This window comes from Abramis brama (genome assembly GCF_963993115.1).
Source record: "Abramis brama genome assembly, chromosome: 25".
Lineage (NCBI taxonomy): Eukaryota > Metazoa > Chordata > Actinopteri > Cypriniformes > Leuciscidae > Abramis > Abramis brama.
The window spans coordinates 19,324,480-19,351,284 of NC_139987.1; the positions used below are offsets into that span (position 1 = coordinate 19,324,480).

General features: G+C 36.4%; 1 protein-coding gene across 2 annotated transcripts; it reads right to left on the reverse strand.

The window, feature by feature from the left end:
* Nucleotides 1-409: 409 nt before the first annotated feature.
* On the reverse strand, nucleotides 410-26,515 carry ubl3a (ubiquitin-like 3a). 2 transcript variants are annotated; one of them, XM_084105330.1, is made up of 6 exons: nucleotides 26,178-26,515; nucleotides 25,754-26,083; nucleotides 7,773-7,881; nucleotides 5,309-5,395; nucleotides 3,836-3,913; nucleotides 410-2,148 (listed from the first exon to the last, which is right to left on the reverse strand). In XM_084105330.1, the coding sequence occupies exons 2-6, from the start codon at nucleotides 25,778-25,780 to the stop codon at nucleotides 2,096-2,098; spliced, it is 354 nt and encodes a 117-aa protein (XP_083961456.1). In that variant the 5' UTR covers nucleotides 25,781-26,083; nucleotides 26,178-26,515; the 3' UTR covers nucleotides 410-2,095. The 2 variants fall into 2 exon arrangements, with proteins under 2 accessions (XP_083961456.1, XP_083961457.1); XM_084105331.1 differs by having other exon boundaries at nucleotides 26,267-26,421.
* Nucleotides 26,516-26,805: the final 290 nt, after the last annotated feature.

A 26,805-nucleotide genomic window follows, 5' to 3' on the forward strand; every position in this document is an offset into this window, starting at 1 on the left:
TTTTGAAATTGTACAAATGCAGAAAGTTTTGTGTGATGGGTAGGGTTAGTGTAAGGGGATAGAATATATCGTTTGCACAGTATAAAAACCATTATGGAATGTCCCCATTTAGATAGCTAAGTAAATGTGTGTGGTCCAGGTAAACCCTAAATTTTGAGGACAAAATGTCCACACAAAGATGGCAATATCTGAAATCTTTGTCCGTGTGGGGACTTTTTTAAACAATTTAATTAAAATGCTTTCTGGAACGCAATAGTATTGCATAGAGCAAGAAATACAGTATGTTTTTATTTACAAATATAGAACTAAAATCCAAACAGTTAGTTATTTCAACTCCTTATATGAATTTATAGCCCTCTCAAATTCATTATAAGCAATTTGTGAACACATCAAGCAATAATCATTTCACTTCAATATTCTGGATTCTTTATTCAGTTTATATATGTATTTCCATTTGTAGTTTAGAGAATGAGAAGCATTAGTTTTATTTACAATTATATTTTTAAAAACTTCAGCTCTGTACAGATTTGAACCCTGATAAGGACCAATATTTTTCAGACCTAGTGCGGTGTTAAAACACAAAAAGCAAAGACCACATAAACAGAAAAAGACAAAGGAAGAAAAAAGATATCAAATTATGAACATTTGAAGAAAAAAAAAAGAAAACAGCACAGTAATTTCTTCAGCCATTAGAGAGGGGTTTGCTGCTGTTAAAGTATATGACATTGTCAGCATCTCACTGCTCCAAATGCTAATGTGCTAACTGTTTTTAGACTATCATACACTAGACACCAATATATATCAACAATCTATAGTTATGTTCTCTACAAGATTCATATTAAATATACTCTACACTTATGTAACCTTTGAATACAATTCCCATTTGGAAAAATATTAAAAAGGAGGAGAAAGAAAAATTACACAGATTTAGAAATGAAACAGCTCATGTTTCTGTATTGTGCAAACAAATTTTATATCTAACAGGGATGGGGAAATAGAAACCAAGCCAAACTTCATTCCATAGTTATCTTCTGGCTCCAAACGCAAGCATTAATTTACACCACCACACTTAGAAAATAAAGGGATAAATCTTACCCTTCCTGAAAGAGAGCAGCTCAGATCTATCTAAAGGGGGCAGACGCAACACTGTTTGACTGTCAAAACACAGCCGCAAATGTCACTGTTACTCATTGTGGATTATTTAGACTTTCCATGAGTGAATCAAACCAACATCTGGAGATCTACCTTCCTGCAAATTCCTGACTCCTGCGCTCAAAACACACCTGGACAGGCTAATCGAGCACCAGAACTTGTTAAAGCAGGACGCTGGATCTCCATGACCAGAATTGGGCATTTAAAACACATGGAAACGTATAATAAACATTTCTAAAACGTTCATCAGGCACATCAATACTTGTTCTCCTGCGCTGAAATCAATACACTACATGTGGCGATTGGTATTTTATCGGGAGGACGTGTGTAGTGGAGGTTAAACCGCCAGTGAAGCGTGTGCTATTATTTCAGATGAAGATGACGGCATGCCTTTCCGCCTCCGCACCGGATCCGAGCCAAGCTTGGCGAAAAGTTCATCAGACCCTGTGTAAATTAATTTCCCCCTCACACGTCTCCCTCCTGAGAGGAAGAATCAAGGTCTCTTCTTCCTCACTGAATCATTCATGTTTACCAAGTGCAATAAAAAACAGAGAAACAAGGGCCTCTTTCCGTGTGCAAACCGGTAGAAAGGAAGGAGCGAGTGTCTGTGTGTGAGAGTGAGCATGATGAAACGAGTTACAGGTCTGCTGGGTGTACATGAAGGTAGAATGACCATAAATGTGTGTGTGAGGGTGTTGGCGGGATGCGTTTTATTATCTGCTGCTCTTGAGGTTGGATTTTCTTGACATCTTTTGGCTTCAATAAGGACTATGCGTTCCCCGAGCCTGGTCTCGTCCTCTCTCGGGTGTGATTATTTATTTATTTTTCTTTCCTTTCCAGGTGAAGTGAAGCTCTCGTTCTGGTCAGGTGTGAGTAGTTGTGTTTAAGCAGCGTGGGCGAAGGGGGACAGGACACACTCATTCTGAGGGATGAAGGGATGTATTTACAGGATCACACAACAGTTGCTCTCTCCAGTCTTTTCCCGGTTCCTTTGACCTGAAATGAAAACACATGCAGTTAAAACTACTGCACAAAAACAAAACAATGGTTCCGTTCCAAAACCATAGCTGCCTACCTAAACATTATTTTAAGGCATCATAGGCATTCTGTTTTGTTCTTAGAGAGGCAGGCTTTCCTTCTAAGATTCATATTTTATTCTGCATATATTCTTTACACAGAACACAATCCCAGAATGCATCCTTGAAAAGCTTGGTGAAGGATGATGGGCAAAGTGAGAGAAATGCAAGTAAATCTCAAAGGTTAAAAAGACTATTTTAATTGTTTACGGGTGTGAGTTTGGTTATAGAATATGATTGTCACTCTCGTAAACTCTCGTGAATTGTGTGTGAACGTAACCGTATTAAGGACTCGAATACAGGACTGACAACCGTTTTCTGCTGCTGTGTGAATGTGGCCTATTTAAAAGGTTCCAAATCAAACATTTATGAGGTTCTTTTTCAGTGACTTAAAAGGCAGCTACCCATGTAGGCAGCATGGAAGCTCACTGGGGTTTGGAGCAGAGCCATTCTCTTCAGTACTGATAAATAAGACCGCAGGACCCAGCAACAAATTTGTCAATGGACAAAGTGCTTCAGCATACATAAACAATGATATTTGATTGTGAAAAGACATTGGATTTAAAAATATACATTTACAGCACCTTATTACTAAAGTAACAATTGAAGACTTCAATTAAAAAAAAATATTTTATTTTGTTATTTTATTTTATGTGGGGTTTACTTCATTTTATTTATGTATATCTTGTTTTATTTCACACTGTAATATTAGGCCTAATAGTTTAACAAGGTACTATGTAATTGTAAGTGGTGTATACACAAGTAACTCTTAAATAAATAAAAATGAAATATTTAAAAGAACCCTTTAATGTTCGTCATTATCAACAATGAATTCACCTGAAAATTATTATAACCACTTTACAATAAGGTCTAATTTGTTAACATTAATTGCATTAAATAACTAACTAACAATGAGCAATATATTTTTACAGCCGTTGTTAATGTTAGTTAATAAAAATGTTCTTATTCATGTTAGTTCACAGTGTATTAACTAATGTGTTAACAGATGCAACATTTGATCTTAATTATGTATTAGTAAATGTTGAGACTAACATTAACTAACATTAACTAAGATTAATAAATGCTGTAGAAGTATTGTTCATTGTTAGTTCATGTTAACTAATGTATTTAACTAATGTTAACAAATGAAACCTTATTGTAAAGTGTTAACTATCTTTCATTTAAAGTGTCCCCTCAAACTTAAATTAATAACCACAAATATATAATATATACATACATTCTCATATTTCTTTCTATGTTGAAACCATACATCAATATATAGTGCATCACTTTTTTCATGAAAATGTGCCTTCAATTCAGCATTTCAATAAAAATTGTTAAAAGGCTTAAAACTCTAATATGTCAGAATACACTCAGCAAACATTAAATTCAGTTATTTGTCTTCCTATTTTATCACCAACACTGTCATGTGACAGTCTTTTATATCTTGGTGATATTTAAAACCTCTGAAAGACATTGCCAGAGGTTGAGAATGATCCTCATTTAAACTGGTGATTTTTGAAGAAAGTGAAGGCTGCATTTAGGCAGGGAGCGTGTGAAAAAGTGAAGGAGGACTGGACAGAAAAGAGAAAGGGCAGAATGGTTACCTTGGGAATTTGGCTCGGGCAGCGTCTCTCTGGCAACTAAATGCATCACTGTGGTTTTTCCGAGAGGCAGTTTTAAAGCTGCAAGACACGAGAAAAAAAAGTGTTAGACTGAATGGACAAACAAGAGACTAATGCAGCTGTACATCTATGATACCAAAGTAACTTTTCAAGAGTATAAAGTCATAGGACAGAGGAATAAGATGAAAAGTAAACCCCCGGATGAGAGTGCAGCATTTAAGCCTGTGCCTTATTGCGAGCCGTCACTGAGTTTGAGACCACTGCTTCTGCCTTCTGCCCCACAGACAGACTCTGTCTTCATGCCTTGGTTCTCTTGAATCAAGAAGGTGTCAGCATGTATTATCAAAGTGACACTTCTTTGGCAAACCCTCCCTGCGCACCACCATCACATCATCAGCCAAACAGTTCAGAAATTGTAGCTGGTTGTGAGTTTACTCAACTCTGGGAAAAGCTGGCCCGGGCAAAACATTGCAAAACCCATTAGATATGAGTAAATAGTAAAGTTACAAACTATTCACACATCACAAATATTTATAAAAGACAAAATAGACCTAATTTATTAGTGTATTGAGAGGAAAACATACTTATATAGTCTTAACTAATCACAATTTAGCCAAGATTGCCTGACAGACAGACAGACAGACAGACAGACAGACAGACAGACAGAGACAGACAGACAGACAGACAGACAGACAGACAGACATACATACATACATACATACATACATACATACATACATACATACATAGATAGATAGATAGATAGATAGATAGATAGATAAGAAAAGAGCTTGGATGTTCCCTTCATGAGTTGATGTGCGGTAGGTTGAATATAAAGTGATTGATTTTGCTCTCTGCTGTGTTTGCCTCGTCATGCTTATAACAAAGCAAGCATATTTTCTTACACATTCACAAACCCTGTTTGGCCACATGGCCAAACAAATAAAACAATTCTTCCTGTTCACGCCCAAAGAATTTCCTCTCCTCCCTGTTTTCTTTCCTTGATGACAGGTCTGTCGGACAATGCTTTCCTACTTTCATAGACTGCTCTTTTCCCTCAAAGCTAAATGAAAAACTGAATTGTAAGAATATTTCTAAGTTCATTTCATGAAGTGAGTTTTTTCATGACTTGAGAATAGTTACTTTTAGGTGTATTGAGACTGGGAGCTGAATTTTTGGCTACATCCTTACAATCAGCTGAACTGTGATGGAATCAAACCGCACTGCACCCTGGCCCGAAATAAACCAAGACAGCCAAAATAAATATCTGTGCAGTCATAAAAGTCCAATGGGACACAGCGAATTCACCTGGCAGAGAAAAGACCAGGCAACTTCTTATCGGTCAGACTCGTGATTCGGGACTGATAAGGATGATTTAATGAATAATCAACAGTAACAGAGCATGTGTGATGTGATATAAATAATGGTAATGAGGAGTGTGGGAGGGCAGCTCACCTCCTAGCGTCACATTGCCGTGTAGGAATCGGCCCTGGTAGATGAGGCGCAGGATGTTCGGACTGCTCACTTGTTCCTCTTCCCAGTCTGTTAAAGACAGAAAGAATGAGAGGCATTCATAATTGTGTTGTACACAAAATATACAAATCTGAAGCCAACAAGAGACAGACCAAAATGCAAGTTATTATGCACAGAAGAAAGAAAGTCAAAGGTTTGGAACAACATGAGGGTGAGTATATGATGTGTAAATGAAGAAAAAGTATTTTTCTTTTTGGAGGCACTTTTCTACCCGTCTTTCCACATTACTCATTCCTTTGTTTTTCACGTCATTCATCCATTAATATGACCCACCGATCTGTCTCATTCTTGCCTCAATCCAAATGGAGGCTCAATCACAAGACTCAAGTGATGGTCATTCTGTGTCCTCGTGAGGTCGAGCTCTGCTGTGCTCGTCTGCTATGAATAAAACTCTGATTCAATCCCAGACCACCCCGATGGAGTTTACGAACTGTACAACAAATAAAGCCTTTCTTTTCACAGTATTCCTTTTCTTTTTTTCAATATTCTTTAGAATTAAGGGCTGATGACTTTCATAAGAGCTATTCAAAGCAAGAATTTAAATTAAAATTACATAAACTTAAATAAACCCTTGACTGGACAAATAAATGGTAATAAAAATGCATCATTCCTGCTAAAAATGCAGCCCAAGTTGGCTTGCTGGTCTCAGACTGGCTTAAGATGCTTTAGCTGGTCAGTTAGCTCCGAAAAACTACAAAACAAGCACATTAGCTAGACCAGACTTAGAGAGCAGATATCCACATATTGGTATTTAATGGTAAAAACCATGGAACCATGATAAAATCATGTTTGTTTGTTTTTTAGACATTTACCAAAGTAATGGCCTTTTATTTTTCGAGGCTCTCTGGAGTACCATATCACTAAATACAATAAGAGTATGGATATGAATATGCTAATCATTCAGGTAGCATACACTACCGTTAAAAAAATTGGGGTAAGTAAGATTTTTGTAACAAAAGAAAGAATTTGATACTTTTATAATCAAGACATTGAAGACATTTATAATGTTATAAAATATTTCTATTTCAAAGAATCATCAAAGAATCATGAAAAAAAATATTGTGGTTTCCACAAAAATATGAAGTTGCTAATAAATAGCTAATAATAATCAAAATAAAAGTAAATGAATATGAACTGGTTTGAAAGAAATTTGGTGTTTTTGAGCACCAAATCAGCATATTAGATTGATTTCTGAAGGATCATGTCATGTGACACTGAAGACTGGAGTAATGGCTAAACAACATTCCTGTTTTTATCAAATAAATGCAGCCTTTGTAAGAAAAAAATACTTCTTTAAAAAACATTAAAAGTCCCTGTGGTGAAAATCAAGTTTTTAATGTTGTTTATAGATTTATATGGTGTTTTTAACGTGCTTTAAGACAAAGTATGTGCAAATTCATAAGTCAACACCATTGCTGAGTCTTTTCTCTTTAAAACTGCAGTGAACCAAAGACAGTCTCAAAATCGCGGTTTGAAATCGCTGGTGTTTCTGACGTCACAAACTACCTTGTAACCAATCAGATCAACATGTGATCGTCAACGAGTGGATCTCTGAGCTGGTGTGAGTGAGTGGAGGTGGGGCTAATTTGCATATTCATAGAACCACGTATACTAAATGAGGCAAGGGTGTAGAGTTACATTCAAGCTATCTTACGGCATGAAGAATTTTCTTTCAATGTCATTTTGGTGATCAAAGATGAGTTTTAAGGGATAAAATTATTGACTACAGGGGGACTTTAAACATCTTACCAAACCCAAACTTTTGAACGGTAGTATATATATATATATATATCAAAACACCATGGTATTTTACCATCACTGCACCATGGTACTGCAACAGTACGTTTTTAACAGGTTAGTCAGGTGGAAAAAGCTAAACTTGAGCTTGTGGCCAGATCCCTGAAAGCACTTGCAGTTTCAGATGGGTTGCCAAGATAGTGTAGAAACAGATGAAAGAGTCTGTATACCATCTGCTCTTCTCTACAATTCAGAGATAGAACAGTATGTGTGTGTATATAATCGTACTAGAACAGTATCCGTAGAATATTTGAATGCAAACCACATAGTCCTCGGGCACAGGCGGAGAGAAAGCCAGACAGATGTATAAACGCACAAACTCAGATGCTCTGTTTGTCCCCTGAATAATGTCATTGACTTTAGGTCAGTGTACAGTGAGTGGAATCTAACTCTGCATGGGATTACCACTCAGTCAGACTCAGATTTGTCTGCGGCACAGATTATCTGAAAACAGAAAAAGGTTGTAAAGAGGAATCTACTCAACGGCAGGAAACAAAAGCCTGAAAGTCCTTCACAAGAGCCAACAGTTTCTACTGGGAAATGCATTCAAAACAATATGTGAGTGTTTTAAGATGTGATCATCACACACCCATTGGCCAGTTGTCGTATACGTGCTTGGCGATGTCGGCCGCGGAGTCGTTTGGCGAGAACAGGAACTCTTTTGTTTTTCCACTCACCAAGATGAGCCTCAAGTTGATCTGAAACACAAACACAAACAATATAGCCATTAGAAGCTCGGTCAGAATCCATACCACACTTCCTCATCAACATGAAATGGCATTAGCAACCCATTTTAACTTGTAGTGTGATGTATTTCTGAGTTTCATACCAGAATGGAGCCAGAACTGAATGTTAGTTTGCTAAAACAAGACCTAAATAGCTAATATGCTATTCGCAGGCCTACATGGAATCTGTGCAAACAGACCTTTGGAGAAAGATCTGCATATTTTCAAAGAATAAAAAAGCCTGTCAGACACAAAGATTCACAATCTCATGACCCTTGTGTACATTCATTTATAAACATGACTAATTGAATTATTCGTATAGCTACCAATAAGAGTAGAGCCCGACCGATAAAGGATTTTTAAGGCCGATATTTTTTTAAAAATCCAAAAAACGCGTAACAAAACATGAACAGATTTCCCTAACATTAGTTATTTGTAGTTATTTAAGAGTCCTCAGCCTTACTAAAATAATATGATAATGCAGTTTAAAAATAAACGTGTTTGTTTTATTGTCACAACAGAACAGAATATATTAAAGTTCTGATAAATATAATGTATATTAAAAATACAAACTTAAGATATGAAACTTAAAGTCCTTTGAACAAAAAAATCAACTATTATTATTAATATTGACAGTAATAATTTAAAAAATCAATGATGATATTATTATCATCATTTGTATTATTATTAAACAAGACAAAGGTCACTCCTTGTGGGTGGTGGTGGTGGTGGTGGTGGTGTGTGTGTGTGTGTGTGTGTGCGTGTGTCTGTGTCTGTGTCTCTGTGTCTCTGTGTGTGTGTGTGTGTGTGTGTGTGTGTGTGTGTGTGTGTGTGTGTGTGTGTGTGTGTGTGTGTGTGTGTGTGTGTGTGTGTGTGTGTGTGTGTGTGTGTGTGTGTGTGTGTGTGTGTGTGTGTGTGTGTGTGTGTGTGTGTGTGTGTGTGTGTGTGTGTGTGTGTGTTAGTCCCTATTGCCTTTCCATTACCTCAAACAGTAGAGCGTTGGTGCTTGCAACGCCAAGGTCATGAGTTCAAAGCAAGAACTGATAAGATTGTAAATGTGTACCTTCAAATGCAATGTAAGTCGCTTTTGATAAAAGCATCTGCCAAATGTCAATGTTATAAGCTACCTTATAATAACAATGTCAACTTCCTTATCCCTTTACCTGCACTCTTTTAATTCTATCCATCTATTCCATCAAGCTACAACAAACCATTTTCAATCATCATTTGCTGCCTGCCTTCTAAAATCTACTACTTGGTGATGCACTAAATACATTATGTGACTCGTTAATGCTGCGGCTAAACGAAGTCAGCAACGCACACTTGGATTTTACACACGTGTAAAAGAAAAGCTAACTTTTATGCACAGGCTATGTTTGATACTTTTTCTCTATGTCTAAATGTTCACTCCTCGCGTGCCTAACTTAATAAGTTCGTTGTGATTTCCAAGCTCATTGATGTTAGCAGTCTTCCTTGTAGAGTACGCTCTGGTGGACAAATTATGCAGCGCCAACACTCATAACATGGTTGCAGGGTGTTTCGTCCGCTTTTATTTTATTTTTTAAATATTCATTTATCGGCATTTATCGGCATTCATTTATTCATTTATCGAAAAAAATCTTCTTCTTTTTCTAAAGAATCACTTCTGAAGGATCATGTGACACTGAAGACTGGCGTAATGGCTAAACAATATTACTGTTTTTTATCAAATAAATGCAGTCTTGTTAAGTTTAAAAGACTTCTTTAAATAAGTTAAAAAAATCTTACCACCCCCAAAGTTTTAAACGGTAGTGTATATATATCAAAATACCATGGTATTATACCTTCACTGTTGCATGGTACTGCCACAGTACATTTTTGAGAGGTTTATCAGATGGAAAAATACTTGAGCGTTGGAGTAAGCATATTTTCACAGAATTAAAAAGCCTGTCAGTGTCAAAGCTTCCCAATCTCATGCTCCTTGCATATTCATTTATACAATACATTGACTAATTTGATAATGATTTTAAATCAAATCAAATCAAGTATATTTGTATAGCGCTTTTCACAATACAGATTGTATCAAAGCAGCTTCACAGTATTAAATTAAAATAAAATAATACAACAAGGTTTGTTTCTAGTGGAATTTATTGATTGATAAAATTAAATTAAATATCCCCAAAATATCCCCAACTGAGCAAGCCAAAGGCAACAGTGGCAAGGAACTGAAAAAACTCCATCAAGTGACCTAATGGTGTCCTAAAACTCCATCAAGTGACCTAATGGTGTCCTAAAACTCCATCAAGTGACCTAATGGTGTCCTAAAACTCCATCAAGTGACCTAATGGTGTCCTAAAACTCCATCAAGTGACCTAATGGTGTCCTAAAACTCCATCAGGTGACCTAATGGTGTCCTAAAACTCCATCAAGTGACCTAATGGAGAAAAAAAAAAACCTTGGGAGAACCCAGGCTCAGTCGGGGCCAGTTCTCCTCTGGCATTTATGAACTAGAGGCCGGATTGTAGTTTGAACTGTAAGATTAAAAATATTATATGAATGCCTGGCCGAATGCCTGATTTTAGCTACTAATAATGTAGTATGGTTTTCTCAGTTTCATTTAACTGCAAAAAACAAAACAATGGTTTACGTTATTGAGGGGAAGACTGCTGCTTAACATTAAATAAAAATAAATAAATAAAAATAATGAAGATGGGCGGTTGAGAAATTATTTCATAAGACTTTTATATAATCCTCCACTTTATCCTTGCAAATGTGAACCACCAGTGATTCAATCAGCACAATTATGCTGTTTGTGCAAGCACTCAAACAATATAATTTGCAAAAAGTCCACTATCATACTCATTCACATCCCAGGGTGTCGCCCATTTAAAAACAAGAGTAGGATGTATCAAGCTGAGAGAGAGAGACGGACAGGACTCGGGGCAGTGCATGTTCAATGCACGTGTGTTACTATGCAAGTGTCATCAGAAGATCCAGTATTAAGCTCCTCCCTCTATACGCACACACACATTGCCAGCTGCAGTGATGTAACAGAGTGAAAGCCAGCAGATGGAAACAAAGATCCTCCTAAGCACTTTATAGAATCAGATTAGAGCCAGGAGCAAGAGCCTGCACACTCAAACAACTCATCTAAAGATCACAACACACACACAATCTTAAATCTCCTCAAAGGAAAGAGTATCAGTCAACAAACAGACGCGCATTCATGCACAACAGTGGTTGGTTGATCACGCAGACATACACATGCAAATCTAATTTAGGCTCGGATTAGTATGTGGCTATTTTATGAAGCCACCACACAGGAAGGAAATACCAGAGGATATCTATTTATCGCAATATTTCTGTACACATTTTTGCCAATTCACTCCTCCATTTCAGAGCTTTTAAAATACTTATGCTGATTTATATATGTCAGAAAACAGAAATAGTGTAGCCTAAGGTGCAAAGAAGACCCGTTTCCTCAAATTAGTATTCGTATCCTCCAAATGTAAAGAGATTAATCATATATTTCAATTAAAAAAAAGTTCTATATATTGTGAATAGTATTATTTTGGTAAATATGTCAAATATACACTCTCGTTAAAAAGATGAGTCAGTAAGTTTTCTTCTAAGAAATTAATACTTTTATTCAGCAAGGACTTAGTAAATTAATTTAAAAAAAAAAAAAACATTTCCTGTTTCTATTCAAATAAATGCTGTTCCTTTGAACTTTCTATTTCATCAAAGAATCCTAAAAATAAAATGTATCCGTTTCCACAAAAATATTATGCCTAAGTCTTAACTGCATTTGTGATCAAGTAAATGCAGCATAAATGTAGCTAATATTTAAGCATCAATTGGCTGATATTTGGGTTTGTTTGACATTACTGGCATTGATTAACAGACCAAAATGTAGGCTAATAATGCATCGATTAAACATTGATTAGCTTACATTTACTAACAGCTTTAGTGATTAATAAATGTACATTATTTTTTCAAATATTTGTTGTGAATTTCAAAGAAATACTGATTTTGCTAAAGAAAATTACCCATTTAAATTACATTACATACTACATCTATCCCATACTTTATTACATTGGTTATCAGTATTGGTGCTTAAACTAAAAATGAAATGAAAACACACTTTCTTTGTATTCGTTGTGAACATTTTTGAAAAGAAAAAAGAAAAATTACACAAAAAACTCTAATTTTCTAATAAAAAATGCTCCACCTGTTCCACCTTTCCTTTTCCAACGACATCACAAAGTCCTCACTATACAATACTCAATGGACAAAATCTAGTCCAACCCATAGGTGGGAATGTGTTGGTTTGTGTTTCTATTTGTATACTCAATACCCAATATTACAGGTTTTTATGCTATATGGTAACTTTTTAATGTTGTGTTAGCTGACATCTTTGTCTTCTTGTATAGACCTTATTCAGACAGAGCAGCGCCATGACAGATATGAAAGTGAGGCTGTGAGGGATAGACTTACTGTGTTTTCAATGGCATCTGCTGTAAAAAGCTGAATAAAGCTCTTAGATCACTTATGATTTTCCACAACTTATGCTGTCTGGAGTTTTATGTCTACTGAAGTTTCTTGGAAAGATATTTTTGGCAGTGTTCCGTCTGTAGAACAATCCAAAAACACATTAAATAACAGTTTAACCCACTGATGAGTTGTATCATGTCCATCCTTTCATTCCCTTTAAAAATCAAAGATGGCGCTGCTGTTAAATAAGGTTTATTTTGTTAGTTAAGCTAAATCATCTGGTGAAGTCTATTACAGATATAGATATTCATGCATGCCTCTAACTACAGTAGCAGACGCACAGTAAACTTAACCTAGAGTGTTCACAGACCCACTTTGACCTTTCAATATGGCGAAAGGCTTACGTATAGCGGGCTCATAGATGCGCTCTCCTAATGAGGCATCTATGTTTATTTCTATGGTTCTGACACAATGGAACAACTCCTAGTTTCCATAGAGATGGTAACCGTGGCAGCGGCTCCTCTATGAGAGCGCTGACCTGAATCACCTGCAGGCAGAGTCTTTCTTCATCTGTCTCTTTCTCTCTCGCCGTATCTCATCTTTCACTATGTCACTCCATCTTTTCCACATCTTTGTCTAATGATGACCTATCATCTCCACCTGGTGAATGCCAATGAGCAAAAACCAGAGGAAGCTGATTTATACAATGTTTCCAGACTTTCGCAGAAAGGAGGAAGAGCCGCCCAAACCGCAGAAATATGTGTTATGCTGGATACGTCTGCTTAAAACATTCCTCCTCCATCCATCTCCTTGGTGAGCAAACAAAATCTCACTATGACGTAATACGGCATGCAGCGCTGCCTCCAAGGAACTAAAACAACAACAAGCTCAGCAAAAAACATCCGCCGGGGAATGATTTCATAGGCGAGGGTAACGCTGGTACTACCCAGTCTTACCCAGGAGCAGGTGGATCCCTCTGAGTGAAGACAGCAGTTGCTATGCTAAACATTATTATACCACTCAATATTTATCTCTACTACTGCATCCTCACAGAATATGTTCAACAATACCAGCATAGGAAGACCCCGGCTCCCCGCAACCAACCCTTCAGGGGGAATGTTTGATGTAATGTTTGATGTAATCACCCCCTAGCGCTCTCCTGCACAAACAAACCCACTTTCTTATGGACACAGACGACACGTAGCATTCCCTCGTGAGGCTACAGGCTGCCCATGGGATCTCCACTGTGATGGAAAAATTTATACAACAGAAACACGTAAAGCACAACAAAGGCTCTGCCAATACAGACATTAGATTTAGAAATTGTTTATCAGGCACGGTTATTGGCAGATGCTGATAATCTTAAAATATTAGCTGAATATTGAAGATTTATTGGTCTGTTGCCATTACGATCATGCATTTTAGTAGATAGCATGATTTAACTGCAATATTGCAATGAATAATAATTCATTTGTGACACCTGGATTGTTATATGGCACTGCAAGGTACTAAAATAACACCTGCAATAGTCTTTCCATAGCTGACATGTTGAAAACAGATATGTCATCCAGAGCAGGTGTCTCAGGTTTGCTATAGTTACAAACCGAGCGTGAAGTACTAGAAATTTTCTGAGGGTTGTAGCTTTTGGGTATCACAAGTTGAGCAGGAGATTCTCTGCTTTAGAAGGATAAACAACTCGGTGGTTCTGCCAAGAGAAAGCAAGAGACAGAGAGAGAGAGAGAGAGAGAGAGAGAGAGAGAGAGATGCTGACAGTAATGAGTGTGTCAGACAGGACGTCTGAACTAAAAGCAGCCACAACAAATGCTGACCACAGTGGATGTGACATGTCGACCGGCTTTGACCATCCCAGAATAGAGGTCTGCCAGATTGTTCTGGGAATGACATTTATGCAATAGGGAACAGACACACACTCACAGCACTTACGTAACCACACATCAATGAAAACAATATTAGAAACGTTGCCTCCAGCAGGGATTTGTCCGTTTTGGAGAGAGAGGAAATTAGTGAGTTCTATGGCAAGATCTTTTATGTCTGTATAAGCTGGTTAAAGAACAATGATGTAGCATTCCAATACAAAAACAAGTCACCTGCAACAAGGAAGAGCCATTAGGGATTAAAGATCACACAAGCCTAATGCAAGTTTAGGATTGTTGATCCGTATCCGGTTAACAAACTCAGGACTTGCTGAAGTTCACACCACGAAGACTTCAAGTGACTGGATCATGAAGCGTCTCCAAAATAGGACCCCATTTATACCTATATTAAGCGCCGCAACAATAGTAATTGTAATATATTAAGCCGCACAATAGTAAAAAGTAGTAAAAATACAAAGTTAGACATGGCAAAGAAAAATTGAGAGGGGAAAAAAATGCTAGGAGAAAACTACTTAGCCCAGAAATAATAATCATTCCACTCTTCATTAGTAAAGATACCAATGAAGTTTCACACAGTTGTAAAAATCACTATGGCATTATTATACTGTAAAAATAAAGGTACCGTATATTATGATTATATTTGGCTAATCAGCCAAGCTTGATAATACAGAATTTAAGTTGTTTAGCTGATATTTTTACAGACCCCATTGCAAAAAATAGAATTTCTTTATTTACACATATTTTGTGTGTTAGAAATATATAAACCATGTATTATACAGAACAATTATAATAATATTATTGTAAAAATATTTATACATAACACTTTTTAACCGCGATTTGTTGCAGCCCATCTATCTACACTTAGCTTTGACTAACCTAATCTATATCACTGTAGATTACTGTACCAAGGTGGCATATTTAAACCAGCCGAATCAGCAACTTAAGTTTGCAGTGTGATCAGAACATCCTTATTGTCGAGCACTGCTAATGTGTATGAAAAAATACCCAATATATCCAAGCGTCACTCACACAAACTAACTAATCATATAAATAATATCATGACATTAAGAAAAGCTCTGACCTATAATCTTGAGAGAGGGTCTTTATGCTTTAAGCATGTCGTAATCAGACAGAACAGATAAAGAATCAACAAGAAAATATGATCATACTGCTCAACAAAAGATTAACATTTTCTCTTTCTGTGTACTGAAAAATCCATTTCACTCTGCTCAGTGTATTCGGAGTCTGCTTCTGTGTGCGAACTCAACCTCAGTCATAAACAGACGAGACAGAAAAGGGAAGCCATCCATCTTCCCCGACAGCACAGTGTTGGTTCAAGCAGTGTCATCTCTGTCTATGTCTCCAGGAGTCTGTGATGTAGTTGAGACCGAGGTGGTTTTGAAGACTGTGATCACACTCACTCATCTCTATTTCATCAGTCAGGGCGTTGGTGGGATTTCGCCCGCATATCTGAGAGAGTGTGAAAAAGCTTCTCAGAGCATCTCATTCTAAGAATGGAAGTGTCATTTCTTTCCCCGGGTTTACCGTACCTATACCTAAACTGACTTGTCTGCATGCTTTAAATAAACAGAGTCAAATCACAACTAACTAACCCCATTTAATTTCTTAATACATGTTCCTGGTCTTATTGTGAATGATTTATCGATGCATGTCATTCCAAAGAAAAAATGTTTTCTTTGTAATATTTCCTTTAAAAGAAACACTCTAGCACTCAAATGTTTTGGTCAGTAAGTTTTTTCTTTTCTTTTATTCAGCAAGGACGCATTAGACTGATCAAAAGTGACAGTAAAGACATTTATAATGTTACAAAATGCTGTTCTTTTGATTTTTCTATTTATCAATAAATCCTGAAGAAAAATGTATCAGTTTCCACAAAAATATTAAGCAGCACAACTGTTTTCAACACTGATAATATTAAATAAAAACTAAAGTTTCTTGAGCCCCAAATCAGCATATGATTTCTGAAGGATCATGTGACACTGAAAAATTCCACTTTGCCATCACAAGAATTAATGTAATTTTAACCCTCAGAGAGTCTTCGTTTAGCAGTCACACTCAGTGCCTTCCCGGTCAGAAGTGACCGGACACCTAAAAATGAAACTTCCTCCATCCCAGTAAAAACCAATGCAATTTATTTTTGTTCTATAATATTTATTCTTTTTGATTTAGTATTTTGAGACAATTTGATTGAACTTATTAATATTTATGCAATATTTATAGTCCATTTTTTGCCATTGAAAATAATGTTTTTTTTTTTTTATTATTATTATTTTTTATTTTATTTTTCTATGCGGTATTTTCGGTTAAAATAGAGACTAGGCTTTCAGAAAAAAAATAAAAATAAAAAAAATAAATCAATTTATTAAACATAAAATTAAATAAATCATGTTATTGCATGGGTTTACCACTAGATGCCTGTAATAGCTCTAAATGGAGATGCTTGTGAATTCTAGTTGTTTTTGGACCAAATTACTTACTTTTAAGATGTGGATTGATTGTATTTTTTTAGAAATTGTCAAATAATACTTTTTGCCAAGGTTTATAACATTTTATTAATTATTATTTTAATAATTTTAATAATTATTATATTAATTATATATATATATATTAATTATAATTATTAATTATGTTATGTTTTTCACTCTTGATGTTTTAGAGTTTCACCCCTTCATTGCTGAGCACTTTTTTTCTGCATCGTGGCCGATTTGTAGCGAATTTTTGTGTTTTTGTCAATTTCCCATTCATTTCCTATGGGGGGCATTTTTGACCGAAGACCATGAGTGTGACTATTTTTTTTACGACCACTTAGCATTCTCGGATCATGACCTCAATTTTTTTCTGTGTTCACATACCTAATGCCAGAAAAGTCACCAAGTTTCGTAACATTCCAATGAAGCTGTGATTTTTAAAAATTCAAAACAGATTTTTTGTAATCTGAATTTATTGGTGTGTATGTGTATAAAAGTGTGTTTCTATGTGTGTGTGTGTGGGTGGGTGTGAATTTTTTGCACTCTTGATGTTGTAGAGTGTCACCCCTTTACTGCGGTGTACTTTTTTTTAGAATCGTGGCCGATTTGTAGATTGTACAGACAAAAATTCAGAGAATTTTTGTGTTTTTGTAAATTTCCCATTCATTTCCTATGGGTCGGTCATTTTTGACCGAAGGCACTGAGTGTGACTATTTTTTTTACGACCACTTAGCATGCTCGGATCATGACCTCAATTTTTTTTTGCAGACACATACCTAATGCCATAAAAGTCACCAAGTATCATAACCTTCCGATGAAGCTGTGATTTTTTAAAATTCAAAACAGAAATTTTTTCGGTCAGAAGTGACCGAAGACTCTCTGAGGGTTAAAATAGAAAAGTTATTTTAAATTCTAATAATACATCACAATATTACTGTTTTACTGTCTTATAATAAAATGAACGCAGCCTTAGTGAGTATTTACTTAGATTATTATTATTATTTTTTAATTTAACGACCTCAAACTTTTAAATAGTAGTGTACCTTGTTCTACCTCTGAAACAATTTTCTTTTCAAATGACATCATCAAACTGTTAATTCCCACCCTATACAGAACATCCGGTTTCACTGAGAAATACGTCACACTGCAGAAGTAATTTTTGAATCCTATTTCCTGTCTACTAATTACATAATTCAGAGCGGCAAAGGTTTATCCATAAAATGATTTTGCTCTAAAATGAACAACATGCTAAAGTTTTATGAGTATAACAAAGTTTATTTAGCATGTTTTCAAACAAATATAGGACAAATATAGAAAAACAAAGTACTGTCAGCCAGGTACGGTACAGCCTGTACAATCCAGTTTTTTGTATTTCTCAGCATGAGACAGAACAGGTTGTGCCGCTTTGCAGTGGAGATCTGATTCTTTCTCTGGTGAGAAAGTTAAAACCACTGAGTACGGTAAACCACCCTTTGTTAGGGATTTGCATAGATATTCAACATTACAGGTCACCTTGACTTCTTTCTGAACAGAATATAAAACGGTTTGGCCTATTTGCATTAGCATGGGTTAAAGCAATGAACATGTCCAAGATGACACATTGAAATGCATTTGGACAAGGGAATGGAAGGATAAATGTCTCACTTCAGCCAGGGTCAAAAACACAATGACCATTGGCATTGGTTTGATAATAGCTAGATCATTTGGCCACTAGTCTCAAGGCAAAGCTTCTAAATGAATAGATTCCAGCCCACAAAATGATTCCTTACTGTGTTTCATATAAAATCATCTTTTCATGATATTGGACAGACTGTTAGGGGACCCAAAATCTGAGAAAAAGAGACCCGGCCATTTATTAATATGTGATATCTTTCAGATGAGCGTCAGACACTTAAATTCTCATTATGAAGAGCGCGGCACATGAGAAAGAGATAACAGCATTAAATGACATGAGATCTGAGAATTAGATGGAACATTTTAGACATGGGAAATTAAACTGCAAGAGGGGATATAGAGAAATTGTATAGTTCCCTGTCTATTTCCAAGACCTCTGTGGATGATGGGACAAATTATTGCAGGAATTTGAGAACTGACTCACAGCCATGGCCGTGCGCACACACAGGCAAAATTGCCATGTACGAGCAACACAAAAAGAGCCTGGATGTTCCCTGCATGAGTTGATGTGCGGTAGGTTGAATATAAAGTGATTGATTTTGCTCTCAGCTGCGTTTGCCTCGTCATGCTTATAACAAAGCAAGAAATGGAGGGAAAGGACATGTGAAGTATTTCCCAGAACATGTAAGTAGATAGATAGATAGATAGATAGATAGATAGATAGATAGATAGATAGATAGATAGATAGATAGATAGATAGATAGATAGATAGATAGATAGATAGATAGATAGATACGGTAAAAGGTGATAATTTTGCAAACATTTCCTCAAGATGTCTAGAACTTCCTTTACTCCCATTATCGTTCTTGGTCTTCTCCCCGACTCACTCACTCCGCTTCCGTACTTAATCATGGCCACAGCACACCACCAACTGCAGTCTCAGCCTGTCCAGATGCCCCATCAGCAGTCCTGAAGGACAATCAGTCACACAGACATACTCACACACACTCAACCGGCCCAAACGATGCATCTCACCGGATGAGAAAACAAGGGTACAAGGGTGGAAATATCACTGAAATCAATATAGGCCCGTTTGATGACGTGTCAATTACAATCACATAAGTGGACATGTCTTCACACTGGTGTTAATAAATGCTGAATCTGAGAATGACTCATCTTTGTACAAACTTTCCGATCTTGAGGCTAATTACTTCACCTTCTATAAACACATTAGCAATGTGCACTCAGGGGCGCTGAATAAACACAAACCTAGAACTCTGACCTTTTTAGAACTGAAACAAGATTCCTTTAAGGTGCTTTAAGGACAATGTGACACATCTTGAAGGTCACAATGTTAGATGATCTCTGTTAATCAAACACATTCTACAATAGAGAATGGCCAGAAAATACAACCAGATTTCCGCCTCATGAGAATGATTAGGCAATTTATATTATATATATATATATATATATATCATATATATATATATAATAATAATAATAATAATAATAATAATAATAATATTTTTGACATACTATTATTTTAAATAATTTTCCTGATGGAGCTATGAGGAAATATGAGAACAGAAAAAACACTCAAGATGAAAAGAAGCAAGACGAGCGGAGCGTGAGAGAACAATATCTCATCTCCTGTAGCCAGATGAAGGCAGGCAGCCTCTACCCTGCAGGCCCTGTCCACGTGCTACTGCTGAAAAAGGGCAGACATCTGTAGAAAGAGAGAGTGGGGGAGGCTGGCCGTCTGATAGAAATGGCCTTTTGATATTGTATTACAGCCATGTATTACAAACCTGAAAAACACCCTTCTCATCACTTATTACTATCATGCACATGTTCTCAAGCTGAATTATTGCAGCACTGCAGACAAAGCTCCACAGACCAACTTTATGACTGAAAATCTTTTTTTATCTTTTCTTTGGGGCGAGCCCAGAGAAGATTTTTCATTGAAAGTCATGACTCTAGTTTGTCCTACAGCTTTTTCTTGTTATTTTTGTCAAACAGGGTGCATAATGGTATTAAATAAGCACCATACAGCAAGCAGACTATGTGGCAGTACAATTGTATTTCAATATTGATGTATTTAAATATGTATATGATCAGTTTTTACACAACACTGTATTGATACAAATCCTTGTGCCTTGAATGTGAGCTTGCAGTTGATTTTAAGAAAGGGGTGGGGTTTATGAGGACACAATGTTTGGAGTCATACATCACCAGAGACAAGTCTGACGTTTCACCGAAAGATTGAATTATGATATTTTGGTAAAAAATGACTAGGTAAAAAAATATATATTCTCTGAAATGGCTCTGATGATTTATATATCAAATATTAGCCCATTTTTTAGCTATAGTTCACACCTGTTTCCTTAGAAGTGAAGTCAAAATGTTGTTTAGATCACATCTTATGATCAGAGAAAAAAAACATTTGGCTGGCTTGGAGGAGAAAGAGGGAAAGGTATGAAGGAAGAGAAGGGAAGTCTGGCCTGAGATTTCAATCTGTGACTTCACTAAACTACAAGAGAATGCTTGTGCAATGATGTCATAAAGGCGAGCAAGAGCCAGTGTTTACAGTGGAACAACCCTTGCAGTCAGTCTCTGCCCAACTCACACAAAACTTGAACAGAACCACCTTTTGAAACATATAAAAACAGATATATGTTGACTCACGTCCAGTAATGAATATGTAGAATCACCGCAGAGAAGTTAAAACAACTTATAATAAGGCACTGAGCACTATTTACACAAACTGACGCTGAATCACTAACTTTCCATGACTGTGTGTGTGTGTGTGTGTGTGTGTGTGTGTGTGTGTGTGTGTGTGTGTGTGTGTGTGTGTGTGTGTGTGTGTGTGTGTGTGTGTGAGTGAGCACCTCTCTCTCAGAGCTGTTGTAAATTGTTCCTCACTCTACTGAAAGGATCCTTTATTGAGTGAGTCTGAGCTACTTCCTCCTCCTCCTTTCTCTCTCGCTCCCTCTTTAGCCTTTTAACCCTTACTGACCCATAAGCACTCTCTGGACTTTATGCAAATCTCACCATGTTATATGCGTCACATTTATTCACACAAACACATGCTTACAACAGATGCTAAAACAGACTTTAGATGTATCTCTCTGTCTTTTTATGCTGTTCTTCATTTTATGACTGTGCTTAAACAATCAATATATTGTGATTATTTTTCTCACAATAGATTTTGAGTACTGGCAGGTCTCTGGATACTCTGGGGCGTGTGCGGAGTGCGGGCCATGTCCATCACTGAGATAATTAAAATATTTTAAATAAAACACTGTTATGAAAATTAATGTTGACAAATAAAATTATGACATGAAAATATGTCTATCAAAACAACGTTTTTGAAAAAGAAACATCTAAAAGGAATAACTGCATGAGGTGAAGCTAAACAGTGAACGAAAAGCAGAAAACTGAAGCCTGTTCTATATGACACATCCTATGAGATTGACAGTGACATCCATATTTCAATATATGCGTTTCAATATACACACACACATATTATATATATATATATATATATATATATATATATATATATATATATATATATATATATATATATATATATACGCGTTAACACCTACAATACTTTTTTTCAGTTTAACAGGTTAAAATATTTAACAGTTAAAGAGGCATCCGTTTTTTTCCTGGAATTCTTTGGCAAGCATTACTCTCTTAATCAAGCAAATGCTTTTAACTAGGGGTGTAACGATACCCTCATGTCACGATTCGATACATATCATGATACTGAACTCACGATACGATATTATCGCGATACTCCAAGACATATGGTAAAAAGGTTAACAAAAATGTACTGTTGATTCAAAAGCTAAATTTTATATTACATTGTGCGTGTAAATGAATATGCTTTGACTTGTGCTGGTAACCCAATGCACAGAACAATAGTGACACCAGAATAAAAATATTCATGATTCTGAAGCTGAAAATACAGAATTATTTTCGACGAATATGCTTGCAGTCTGTCACTGACTAGATCTAATAACGCTGGCCACTTTTAACAGAAGACATTTGGCATCATCAGGACCCACAAATATTCCCCCATTGCATTATTATACATTATATTCAACATTATATATAGTAGTTTAATGTAGTACCAACAGAGAACTTGAATTTTTTCCTCGCACAGAAATTTTATTTTTGGGTGAACTATACACAATACATTTTATCACTATCCACAATACATATTGTTGGATTTTTGTATTACGATATATTGTGACACGATATATTGTTTCAACCCTACTTTTAACCCATTCAAGCGCGACAAGAAAAAAATTGACAGACGCGCGCCAGTATCGTGTGCACAGACAGCGTGCCAGAATCAAATTCTCTTTCACGCTTGAATGAACAATAACACACACAATTACGCCAAAATGTCTGTTTTGATCAGATAGCCTAAATACAGAACATAAATGTAACACTGTCTACAACATGCTACAAATATCTGCACAAAAGGACGCAAATGCAAGTGAATTTGAACTAAGTTACTTGCTAGCCAGAAAGTGTTACTCACGTTTTCTACACCTTTTCCATCTCTCATATGCAAACCAACACCTTTTGTTATCTATACCCTGTACATTTCTCCTGTAGTTATGTCACACTTTGGCTACCTCTCATTTCAAAGGTGCCTGTTCGTAGCAGGTGGCTGTTTGGGTTCAGAAGAGGGTCTGTCTTGTCATGAAACAGATTTTATAATTCCCTCAAAGGGACTGATTTGTGTAGCCACATCCTTCTGTTATCTGGTTTCCTGATGAGCTTTATTGATTTGAGCTTGGTTACATAATTTTGTAAAAGTCTCGATGACAAATCTGGTTTGATTTCACATCAAATATCCTGTTTAACTCAAAAATGTCACATTTACAGAAATAAAATGCCATTTCATGTCTAGAGGAAGTTTAAACGTGTACATTTTTTACATAATTTAAACTTCTGAAAGTGCTGGGCAACGCTACTCAAGTGTGTGGAGTGTGGACAATAGCCATAGGGGAGGTCTCTCCTTGACATTTCTCCCAATGGTATCCCCAACTAATTCACCCCTACACATAGGACACAATACCACAATGACACCACACAAAGTGACACAGTACTGTCAGGGAGTATTGAGTTCTCCTTCACACCTCTGTCTCACAACTGATCAAAGCAAACTCTTTTAAAAGAGCATATCTGATGTAGCACCTATAGGCTTCCACAACATCTCGTTGCTTTGAAACAGTGAGAGCTCTCTACAAAAAAAGCCCATTCATTAAAATGCCCACCCACAAGATGTGTATGCACACACACACACACACACAAACACTCCCATTGTTTGACAACCCTACCCCCCAAATGAATGCCCCTAAGCTGGAGACCACACAATGATTCAAAGTTTCACAGAGTGGACATTTCATCCTAAAACTGAACGGGCTGTTTCAAGAGACCAAAAATAGACAGCTAAACCCAACTTAGAAAAAAGTCACGCAGCTCCTGCATTAAAAACCCTTGATTAATTTTAAAGCTAGTAATGGATTATCTTTATCGTTCCTTTGCAAATCCATATAAAATTATTTCCCGTGAGGTTTGAATGTTTAAAGTTTTCAAAGCCGGCCTTCTAACGCTATCTTATAATCAATACCTGACTTTAGGCTATATAACATAGCACTTTGTTCCCTGTTTGGATAATGTGAGAAAAACCTTTCTTCCTGTAGAGACGTCAAGAGATGCATCGTCATCATCAGGGTCGGCTCACATTTCTGCACTTAAAATCAATTAACAATACGTGCCGTTGCTCTTTTAATCTAAAGTTGCCAAGGAAGCCTTTCTAAGGGCCAGATTTACATTTTAGTGCTACTCAATTGCAGAAACAGAAGGACAGTCAATGTGCACTGTAAAGGCCAATCACATCAGCCCTCAGTGCACATTACATCAGAGTCTCTGCAATGTCAGAGCGTCGGCATCTCTTGAGTTTGACAGTCAGATCATCTGTTTGGAATATCCAAAGCATGCTTGACTAACAAGCAGGAACAGTGTTACAGTTTGGTGCCAAAAGTTCATATTTGTTTTGATATTAGTTTCAATGTTTTAATACACAATCAGAGCTGTATTTTATGGTTGATAAGCAGATTGCCCACGTCCTTGGATTCAAACCACTTACACTGGCGAATAGCAGCATTACCACCACCCACGGGTTTAGAAGTCTCAATCTTACATCACAGTGCAAAGCTTGAAATGTCATTCTACAGGCATGTAATGAGGATTAAACAGAACCTATATTAAATCATCTCCCTGGACAGCAAGATTCTAATGTTAGAGTTTCGTTTTGATCATTTGCCTTGATTCACATTTCCGAGACATTTTCAGTTGTGCAAATGGAAGAGTGACTGTTCTCCCTGATCACACTTCCTCATTATCAGTCAGAACAGCACTATGTAAGCCATCTGACAGGATATCTTTACACTACTGCCCTTCCTGATAGAGGTGGAATTTTGATGGGGTATTTGCCCAAACAGCAAAAAGAGATCCAAGGCATTTAATAATAACACTGAGTCCTTTGTGTCTATCTTGGAATAATCTATTTGCAAGACCAACAATGAGATCAGTTGACCTTCTCTGATCTTTGACAAACACTTGTTTATTTTAACATATTTATTCCTTAAAACTAACTACTATCTAATTTTATGTTAGAGGTACTCGTTTTTAGAGTACTTTACTAGTAAATAATCCAATAATGACTAGTAGGCCTATTTTTTTCTTCTTCTTTTTTTTCAATAGTAATAGATAGTAGATAGTAGTAGATTGTAGTACTCAATCAACATTCCTTTGCTACTAGTCAGAATCCCAATAGTGACAAGTAACTATTCCGTTGATACTAGTAACAATTTTTTTAATAGAATGAGATTGAATATGGTTTAGATATGAACTATCAACTTCTAACTATTTACATTTTTACAGACAACTATTCTAGTTCACTACCAAAATATACAGTAAAAGTATTAGTTCGTTGAATAAACTGTTCTAATCAATTTTGGTAAAATATATCAATTTGTTTTCAGTAACAGTGGAAGAATAATTTGTCAGTATTAGTATAGTGACTAGTAACAACTGAATAAGTACTACTACTTACTAACTGAAATATTAGTATTCTAACTAGTAAGAATAAGTAATGGCATCTCAAGAATAGTTACCATAAACAGATACTGATCATTATTGGAATAATTTTTAGTAACAACAGAAAACAACTGGTAACACAAAATAGATACTGGTTAGTTTCAAGGAGCACAACATTTACAATACAAACAATATTTTACCATATAACGTACACCATCAAATCCTTTACAGAATAAGTATTCTTACCATGTCGACAGGGATGTTGCCCGTCATCTTTGAAATGTGCTCTGTCGGATCTTCACTTTAGATTAGATTAAAAGTCGTTTTTCTATCTTCAGTTTGCTTAAGAAGCAAAGTTTTGACCGCAGGTGTCTCGTGGTAAAGCAGTTAATCACGCAGAGATCACTCGTCTGGTTATTCCTGTAGGTTCGCTGGTCGAGGTAGTTAAGCGCAGGCAGGAATAGGTTCTTCTTCAGATAGGCTTCTGTGTTTTTGCTTTTTCATGGTATAAACTTCAAAAAGGAGAAAATAATATTTTCTGGATTTTATATTTATGTGGGAGGACCCCCTCCCATCCTGAAATAAAAAGGATATATATTAGGAAAATGTGCCTACGCCATACGAAAACAAAACCACACTACAATAAAACCATTGGTTTTTGCAAATATACCGAGAAATTAGTTCCTCGGACTCCGCAATAAAAAACAGTCGCCTGGCAGAGGAAAAAAATGCTGTAATTCGACGGTTTTTCAGTCTTACATCCGTCTTCGTCTGCGCTCACACTCTGCTGTCATCCTGCCTCAGAAAAACATGGCGGCAGTTGACGGGGAAAGGCTGAACCAGAGAACGAGGGGAAACCGGAGCTGGTGAGGCAGATAAAAACGGCGCGATGTTGTCGATCGGTATGTGTGTGCGCAGATGAATACGCCCCCCAGCAGTTAAAGGAAGAGGCGGAGAGAGAGGCGAGCCTACGAATCCATGCGCTCCCAGATACGTTTCATTATAAACGAATTAACTTAGTTGGAAGGGTTTAGGAATTAGGAACTTTTATCATAATCCTTTATGCTTAATCCTTTTCAAGGGCAAACATTTTTTTAAATCATCTAATGTCACCTAATGTTTGTTTTGTGTGATAACATTTTGTTATTTGGTTATTTGCCACATAGGCTAGCTCTCTCATAACCAGTTTAACTGGCATTTACTAAGACCACAGTAACCACTGGTAAAATCATGGATGGCTCCTCATTGGTTAGATCAAGGTAACTAATGGTTTATACCCTGCTAAAAAGCCTAAAATT